The sequence below is a fragment of the Rutidosis leptorrhynchoides genome, chromosome 3 (genome assembly GCF_046630445.1).
Source record: "Rutidosis leptorrhynchoides isolate AG116_Rl617_1_P2 chromosome 3, CSIRO_AGI_Rlap_v1, whole genome shotgun sequence".
Lineage (NCBI taxonomy): Eukaryota > Viridiplantae > Streptophyta > Magnoliopsida > Asterales > Asteraceae > Rutidosis > Rutidosis leptorrhynchoides.
The window spans coordinates 50401899-50411848 of record NC_092335.1 but is presented as its reverse complement, the minus strand read 5'-3'; the positions used below and the strand labels follow the sequence as shown (position 1 = coordinate 50411848).

At 30.8% G+C, this 9950-nt stretch overlaps 1 protein-coding gene and 1 pseudogene across 1 annotated transcript; both read left to right on the top strand.

Moving 5' to 3' along the window:
* Window positions 1-218: 218 nt before the first annotated feature.
* Window positions 219-2385, top strand: LOC139897711 (parthenolide synthase-like; annotated as a pseudogene).
* Window positions 2386-5618: 3233 nt separating this feature from the next.
* Window positions 5619-8722, top strand: LOC139899970 (uncharacterized). Its single transcript, XM_071882789.1, has 2 exons — window positions 5619-6034; window positions 8635-8722. Exons 1-2 carry the CDS (start codon window positions 5619-5621, stop codon window positions 8720-8722), a joined length of 504 nt encoding a protein of 167 aa, XP_071738890.1.
* The last annotated feature ends 1228 nt before the right edge of the window (window positions 8723-9950 follow it).

The following is a 9950-nucleotide window of genomic DNA, read 5'->3' as shown; positions in this document are numbered from 1 at the left end:
TTGTTTATGTAGGTAGGTACAAGTAAAATAAATGTTTTTCATGAAATAAATATATTAAATAAAAAATTACTAACATGAGTCATTGTTATGAATCGATAGAATAAATAATTTTGTTTCTATATCCATGGAAAGGGTTCCTATAAATTGACTTATAATTATAACTCAATTCAACTAATAATAATAACAATCATAAAAAATTAACAGCTAAAAACAATCATATGAAAAACTTTACTATCTTCATTTCATGGCTTCTTAGAACACTAGTATTAGCTATTTTCATGTTCAACATCTATCTATTTTTACTCTAAAATTGGCGAGGCAATTGGTCATGGATGTGCCTAATCTTCCCAAAGCCCACCAAAACTTCCTATAATTAGAAATTTACACCAATTATTAATAGATAGCAAACCTCGTCATCAGGCCCTTTGGCAACTTTCAAAAAAATATGGGCCCATTATGCAAATCCATGTTGGTTCTGTAGATCCGTTTAAGGATCATAAACAACATTATACGAGCTAGATCAAAGACGGAAGAGATAAAAACACGATGAATCAAAGTAAATCATTATAATTGAATAAACGTTACACTTACATTAATGATTAAACAGAGAAACATCGGTGGCCAGGGGAGATCGAGCATGATCTCCCCTATGCACATGATCGCCAAACGGCTCTCCCAATTAGGGTTACTCTTTTATCTCATCACCCTAATGAAAGCATTTAACTGATATAAATAGGCAAACTAGACATTAACCCTAATGGGCCTCATTCATACGAATGGGCCTCAGAATATTATGGCCCAACAGTTACATATGCTCCTGTAACATAACAATTTCATGCGTATACACTAACTAGGTGCACAATGTAATAATAAACGTTATTCGCCCAGCGACGGCTATACAGATATGCATCAACAACTTCCAAATCTTCCCTTATAATTTCTTCCCCTTCTACAGCCGAACAGATCTTGAAAACTCATGATCACATATTTTGTTCGCGCCCATTTTCTCGTGCCATCCAGCGACTAACGTACAACTACGCGGACGTTGCCTTCTCGCCTGAAAGCAATCATCGAAAGTATATGCGCAAGTTATTGGTTTCTGAATTCTTTAGTCCCAAGAAAACAAGATTTTATAGACAAGTATTGACCAAGGAGACTAACAATATGGTTCATTATTTATCGTTAAGACCACTAAACACTTCAGTCGATCTAAACCAAGCATTTTTGGCGATTATTTCAGGGGTGGTGTGCAAGGTGCCATTCGAGATAAATTATAAAAGAGAACCTTTAAAAGGTATTTCATGGGAGGTGATGCTTGAAGAAGCCATATTGTTATTGAACGGTTCGGTTGGAGATAATTTTCAATGGCTTGGGTGGTTTATAGATTACTTCACCGGATGGAACGAGAAGCTGGAGAAATCGTTTAGTAATGTTGATGCTTTCATTGAAATGATTATCGATGAACATATTAATCATAGTGCAACGGAAATAAGCGACCATGATAACGATTTTCTTCATACTATATATGAGTTATCTTCCATTAAGAATGTTTCTAACTATCGATTGACTAAAGAAGACGTAAAAGCACATTTAATGGTAAACTATTTATCAGACGCAGTATTGCTTCTGGGTCAACTATAGCACAACTAGATCTTCTTATCTATTTTAATTTAATTTAATTCTTGTTTTTGGCTAAAAAAATATGTTTACGTGTTAGCTGTATATATTGTTTTCCTATTAACTAATGTAAATGAGCTTTCAGATCATACTTACAGGGGGAATCGATACGACTGTTCGGACGCTGGAATGGGCAATGACTGAGATAGCTAGAAGTACAAGAGTGTTGCATAAGTTGCACATGGAAATTAGGAACTGTGTGGGAGTAGACTGGAAAATAACAGAACAAGATATCACAAAAATGTCATACTTGAAAATGGTGGTGAAAGAGACGTTAAGATTGCACCCACCGGCAGTGTTATTGATACCACATAAAAGCATGAGCCAATGTCAGATTGATGGATATGACGTCTTACCTGAGATGACTGTTTTAATCAACGCATGGGGGATGGGAAGAGATACAAACACTTGGGGGATAATTCAGGCGAGTTTTATCCCGAAAGGTTTGAGAATGTTGATGTTGATTACAACAGAGGTAGTAATTATCAGTTGATTCCGTTTGGAGGGGGACGAAGGGTCTGCCCTGCAATGAATACAGCTCTAGAGAATATCGAGTTTGTAATAGCTAATCTTCTTTACTATTTTGATTGGAAAGTTCCTAATGGAATGAAGAACAAAGATTTGGATATGGAAGAGCGTGGTACACTAACTGTCCGAAAGAAACTACCTCTCTGCCTTGTGCCAATAAAGCATAATTGGGCCAATTAGCCTGTTTACGATACGAGCTCAGTTGAGTATCACAGAAACTTAAGTCCGGCTTGATCCACACTTAAATAAAGTTTGATAATTGTGTTTCTACTCTTGCTCGGATTATTTGTCATGAGCTTGATGTTCGTTTAGTTATTTGAACTAGATCCGAATCGGCCTGCGCAATGCGGAGGGACATTTCGGGTTGCGTATTCATATTTAACGTAGCGTTGTATGTGTGTACAGAGTTAAAACGCGTTGCTATTGGTGTGTTTGGATACATGTGGGTGGTACCCAGTATACCTAATTGCCTGCGCGTTATTAACGCCGATAATATTGCGTTAAAAAGGGGGACGGAACCATTAATATGATGTAGTTATTTTGAGTTGTTTATTATACGTGTATATGTATGTATGAAAGATAACCCGAAATATTTATCGTTTTTTTAGAAAAACGTCTGTTTAGCATATAGTTAGTCGCGTTGTGTTCGTAAAATTATTCCGAGTTGAACGGTGATGTCGAAAAAATTTAACTCACAGCAGTCGAGAAGATACGGTCCGTTAAAAATTTGGGTGGAGTTTATTTAAGTGTTTTCATAAAATAATAAATTTATATTTTGTACCCTTGAAAAGTTGACACGTTTAATATTCTTTGGGGGGGCTTTTGTAAGTTTGTTGGCTATTGACGTTTGAGAAACTGGTAGAGCCAAAAACGACGTGAATTCCCGCTCTTTTTAGTATATATAGAGTTAATTATTCTTTTTTAACATCCTTTCTTAATGTCGAGCTGGATAAACTTGTTTAAAGTTGACTCGCACTCTCATTTCGATTTTGTTGGCAAAAGGTTGATAACTGGCAATTTACACCGACGCACAATTGGCTGCCAGCTCTATAATGTGGGGCATACCTCACTCACTCATCACTTTTGATTATGTGAGTGTTAGATCTTGAGCTCCTAGCCTTCTACTTTGTGATAGCAAGAGACTCTCATCCATTACCAACTATGCTACATGTACGAACTCTCATGTTTAACAGTTATACTTGAGATACTGGGTTTGATTCCTACTTTTTTAGTACGAGATTCAATCAGACTTCTCTTATCTCTGTTTCTAAATATAATTATATCAATATCAAATACAACATTTTCAACCAAATTTGATTATAAATTATTATGTATTAATGCAAAGCAAGTTAAGATGAAAGAGACATTGTCGATCACTGATTTTTCACCCAGTCATGATTTATTTACAAAAGAACAAATAATAAAGTATATAGCGATTACTATAGAAGTACAACTGATACATGAATTGTCTGTCATGATTTAAAATTAATGCAATTCACTTTCATCGGAGTGTGATTTACTTCAATTCGGGGATTAGTCAAATCAATTTTGACCTTTAAAACATTAATATTAATATTTTATGCATAATATGTTAACATATTTCAAACATTAATAACCCCATATATTTACACACTAATAATATTAGTCTAAGCAATTTTTAAGATCACACAACTTATAACTAAAAGATGAATAAAATCAACACAAGTAGGGATGTAAACAAGTCAAGTCAAGGCCGAGCTCGATTAAGCAAGCTCTGCTCATTTAACATTCAAAGAGGTCGAGCTTAGATCGAGTTCAACGTGTGTGTGTGTGTGTGTGTATATATATATATATATATATATATATATATATATATATATATATATATATATATATATATATATAATGATTAAATTTATATAATTATGTACAGTAATATAAGGAGCTCTAAATATATTCAAGTTTGAATTTGTTTACTAAACGATCTTCAATATATATTCAAGTTCGGGTTCTCATTGTTGGACCAATCTTGACATAAAGTAATAGTTAGAGGTTTATTTTGTGAAATTATATCTCAAATGGATTTGAGGAGGTGGAACGTGTGAACGGAGAACAAGTGGGCTAGCCGTCATTGTTTTCAATTTTACTTCTTCCTTGATTACTTCTAATTTATTCTAGACTTGATTATCCTAGATTATTCTAGACTTACTTAATGGACAAGGTTAATCAACTATAAATAGGGATAGTTGCTCTATGTAATAAGAGAATTGTATTAAGAGTTTTTCTATAATTGGAGAAAGATTTCCAATACGTTCTTGTTCTTAAATTATACTATTCTGTTTTATAATTTGGTACCAATTTCTTCAATTGGTAGCAGAGCTAAGTTACAAAAGGGATCGTGTTGTTGATCAAAAGGACTAGATCAATCACCAGATTTTAAGACAGAAAAAATACGAGCATCGATCGAAGACCAGATTCATGGGGGATATTATCAATACCTCGACTGCAATCAAGGATACCAACCATCTTACTTTCCAGTGCCCTATCCTAACTGCGGCCAATTATCCCATCTGGTCGCTCAGGATCAAAGCAATTTTTAAGGCACATGGAATCTGAGAATCAATTGAACCTGGAACTGATGTCGATCAGAAAAAGGATAATTCTGTAATCGCTTATCTGTATCAGTATTTACCTGAAGACTTGATTCTTCAAGTTGCAGGCTGCACCCATGCAAAGAAAATCTGGGATGCAATCAAGACCCGTCACCTTGGAGTTGAACGAGTAATGGAGGCTAGGCTTCAAACTCTTAAAGCTGAATTTGAAGCAGCGCGGATGAAAGATAGTGAAAAAATTGATGATTTTGCAGCAAAACTTTCTGGAATTGCCTCAAAATCAGCTGCACTTGAACCATCATTGAGGAAACCACGTTGGTGAGAAAAATATTAACTGCCATACCAGAAAAATTCTTAAATATGGCAGCCACTATCGAACAACTGGTTGATCTCAAAACGGTGAAATTCAAAGAAGTGGTGGGTAGGTTAAAAGCTTATGAAGAACGAACCAGTCTAAAGACTACAAATAACAGCCATGACCAACTTCCATTGTCCTATGAAGAATGGGACTCGAGAAAGAAAAGGGAAACCAGCTTTGTTTAAGGTCGAGGGAATGGCTAAGACACCCGAGATAGGGGCCGAGGTCGTGGACAATTTGGTGGTCGAGGAAGGGGTTCGGTCCGCAGACAAAACTCTCCTGCTGGAAGACAAATAACCGAAAGTTTAATTAAAGATCGATCCAAGCTGCAGTGTTTTTGATGTGATGCATTTGGACACTTCTCATCCAATTGTCCAACACGAAAGAAAGGAGAACAAGCAAATTTGACTCAAGCTAGATCAACCGAACTACCAGTGGCTAATGATGACAGGCCTGCACTATTGATGTATGTGGCCAATCAAAGAAACGAGAAGGAAATGATTCATTTAAGTGAAAAGAAGGTTTTTCCAGCAAAGTACGAGTCACATGATGGTAGAAAAAACATGTGGTACTTAGATACTGGAGCAACAAACCATATGACAGGAAACAAAGGGCTGTTTTCAAAACTTGATACAGATATTGGTGGTACGGTGAGGTTTGGGGACAACTCGTGTGTAGATATAGAAGGAAGAGGATCTATTCTTTTAACATGTAAGAATGGTGAACAACATTTGTTGACCGACAAACTTTATATCCCATACTTAAAGACTAACATATTTAGTCTTGGGCAAGCTGAAGAAGGGGGTTGTGTAATCTTGATCAAACATGGTTTCTTGTATATGTTTGAGGTAGATGGATCACTTCTAATGAAGGTTCAAAGGTGTGACGACCTCCAGATAGGGCCTGGAAGAATAACGTCACTAAATATATCAAATCACAATTGTATAAACGAGAACGACTCTATATGAGACGTTTTATTGAGTTTTGCAGCGGAAGATAAATAGATTACATTGTATTTAATGAACAATGCATTAAATGTCTTTAATTGGTATGATATGTAATGAAGACTCCAAACATGGCAAGCAATCATCATCATAACAACAGATATACAGCGGAAGCAATATTTAAGTACCTGAGAATAAACATGCTTAAAAAGTCAACACTAGGTTGAGTGAGTTCATAGGTTTATCATAAATAATAATTTCAATAATAGTGTTAGACCACAAGATTTTTGTTCATAAGCTTGGTCTCGCAGGGACCAATTAGTAGATCACGCAGATCCAAAAGTTGTTCATAAGCTTGGTCTCACATGGACCAATTAGTAGATCACGCAGATCTAAAAGTTGTTCATAAGCTTGGTCTCGCAGGGACCAATTAGTAGATCACACAGATCCAAAAGTTGTTCAAAGTTTTCCTCAAAGACAAGTTGTGTTTATACTTGTCGGTTAGGGACTTAGTCGGACATATCCGGGTATAGCACAGTTTAGCAGTTGGTACTTGTGTCTAGCGTGTAAAATAGCTATAAAAGTTGTGCATGTATTCTCAGCCCAAAAATGTATATAAAGTTTAAAAGGGAACTATAAACTCACGATACTGTAGGATATTTCGTTGTAATTACGAGTATGATGGCACGAACAAGTGCAGAGTTGTCCTCGGATTCACGAACCTATATCAGTTTTATATATATTAAAACATATAATGAACATATAATGGTAATCAAACCAGTATTTTTATTATTTATATCTGTTATTGCTTATTTATATTAATAATATATTTGCTATTTTAAATGTTATATAGGTATATGTTATATGAATATTTATTTTATATATTTTAAACACATAGTATTTGTTATAATAATATCAATATAATTATGTAATATATATTAAATATATTTTTAATGTAAATATCAATTGATTGTTAAAGTAATAATTTTAATAGTACTAAAATGATTGTACTGATAATATTAATAATTCAATTTAAATTGTAGCTTAAGTATTTTCTAAAATCTTTATATTTGTAATAATAATAATAATGTTAATATGATAATAAAAATGATAGTACTCATAATAATAACTGTAATGATAGTACTTAATACTAAATTTGAATGTTATAATGATAGTAATGATAATTTTTGTAATAATGATAATAACGATAGTAATAATAATAATTTCAATAAAGATGGTAATTTTTGATAAAAATGATAAGATAAAATAATACTTTTAATTATAATCATGTTTTTAATATTAATGTTAATAATAACTTTAATATTAGTAATAATAATAATAGTACCAATAATTAATAATAATAATAATAATAATAATAATAATAATAATAATATTGGTAAAAATGATAATAATTAGTAATAATAATACTAATACTTAATAACAATAATGATAATAATAATAATTTTAATCATATTGATATTACTAATAATAACCTTAATGATATTAATAATAATACTTTTAATGATGTTAATAGTAATAATAATAATAATAATAATAATAATAATAATAATAATAATAATAATAATAATAATAGTAGTAGTAGTAACAACAACAACAATAATAATAATAATAATAATAATAATAATAATAATAATAATAATAATAATAATAATAATAATAATAATAATAATTTTTTTTTAAAAAGAAACTACCTTTCAAAAACCTGTATAAAAAGAATTGCCCCGAACCGGGCTCAAACCCGTGACCTTACGCTCACTCGCTAACACCCTTAACCAATGCTCCATTTCTATTTTTCTATTTTAATCTATTTCTACATATATATATATATATATATATATATATATATATATATATATATATATATATATATATATATATATATATATATATATATATATATATATATATATATATATATATATATATATAACACCTATTTGTTTATCTTCTTCTTCTTCTTCCCAAATTCAAGTCGACAGAAATCCATAACCATGAATTATAGGTTTAGTTTGGATTTGCAAATGAAACAGAATGACCACGATTTTATTGCTTAATCAACAGAAAAAAATCAAGCAGCAGCAGCAATGACAGTTACAAAGAACACGGATGAACTCCAAATGGGTTTTCGAATTTTAGATCGTTTTGGATGGAAATTACAACATGAAATTTGTTTTAAATCATTTAAGGAACCTTTTTAAATCATCAATTTAACTGAAACATTAAAAATGAACTCGAATTTCTTGATTTAATAATCGTTTGACTTTTTACAAATAAGCTTTGACTTCGAAATTAAGACTCGATACATAAAATTGAGACTTGAATCTTTGCAGGAAGTTTTTTTACACCATTACTAACAACTCTGCATTTTTACATTTTGATGATTCATTCGAAATCGAGTTTTGATAAATAAATAATGAAACAGAGGTCGAGCAAATTTTATTTTTCTGTATAAATAAAAAAAATTGTATCTGATAATGATGGTGAGTGATGGAATGAATTTGTTTCCAATATGTAGGATAGATTTGTTTATAGCAGTTGAGGATGTCGACATTCAAGCACACATAAGAAGAAAAATAGAAAAGCTCGATCACGATTTTAATTAAAAAATTAAATGCAGATAAATAAAAAATATAAAGGTTGATAGGATTAGTTAAAAAAAATGCAAGCAGACCACGATATAAAAAAAAAATTAAAAGTAGATAACCTAATTTAGGTATATGTCTATTCTTTTAATTTATTCAATATTAATAATTAATAATTATATTAATAATAATAATATTAATAATAATAATTATTATATTAATAATAATAATAATGTTTATAAATGATAAATAATAAAAATAATGATAATAATATTAATAATACTAAAATGGTAGAAATAATAATAATAATAAGTATTAGTACTACTTATAATAATAATACTACTTAATAACAATACTAGTTAATAATAATACTAGTAATGATAATAATGTTAGTAATGACAATAATGATAATGATAATAATAATAATTAATATCAAGTTTAATAATGATATTAATAATATGTTAATAATAATAATAATAATAATAATAATAACAAAATATAATTTTAATAAAAATGTTAAATTATCAATATTAATAATGATAACTATATAATGTTAATAATATTAGTAATTATATTAATGATAATGATAATTATTAATAATAATAATTATAATACTGATAATAATAATGATTGTAAATGATGTATATACATATATATCTACATATCTTTTTATAACCGGTTGTTCGTGAATCGTCGGAATTAGTCGAGGTTAGATGAAATCATGTAAAGAATTTGTTAAAATTTTATTGGAAATTTTCGGGTTGTTATAGTACCTACCCGTTAAAAGAAATTTCATCCCGAAATTTAGTTGTTGCCATCAATCGGCGTTGTTCGTACATAGACGAGGATATTTACATTTTATTTGGTCTTCATGTTCCCAGGTATACTCGGGGCCTTGCGTGAATTCCAACTAATAGAATATTGTTTTGTTTCAAGAGTTTAAATCATACGAACCATAAATTCTACAGGTTCTTTGATGAAGTGCATTTTATTATTAATGCAGAGGTTATCTAAAGGATTAACAAGAGTGTCATTTGACTAGGTTATCCTCAAAAGGAATGATGATGCTATATAAGCATTTCAGTAAACTGAACACATGAATGTGTTATGAATAATAGTGAGCTTATTTAAAACTTTGAGCGTTTATGCCACAATATTAGGGCAGACAAAACAGAGAGGAGTTCATGAAAATCATAGTCATGAAATTTGATAGAGATCGTCATTGTTTACAACAAGAATGATGAATATG

What these genes read in the sequence shown, in the direction of transcription:
- LOC139899970 (XM_071882789.1), top strand. Translation starts at nt 5,619, where the DNA reads ATGTATGTGGCCAATCAAAGAAACGAGAAGGAAATGATTCATTTAAGT. An exon ending in CTTCTAATGAAGGTTCAAAG is followed by an intron (nt 6,035 to 8,634) that starts GTGTGACGACCT and finishes TCCAATATGTAG; the next exon opens with GATAGATTTGTTTATAGCAG.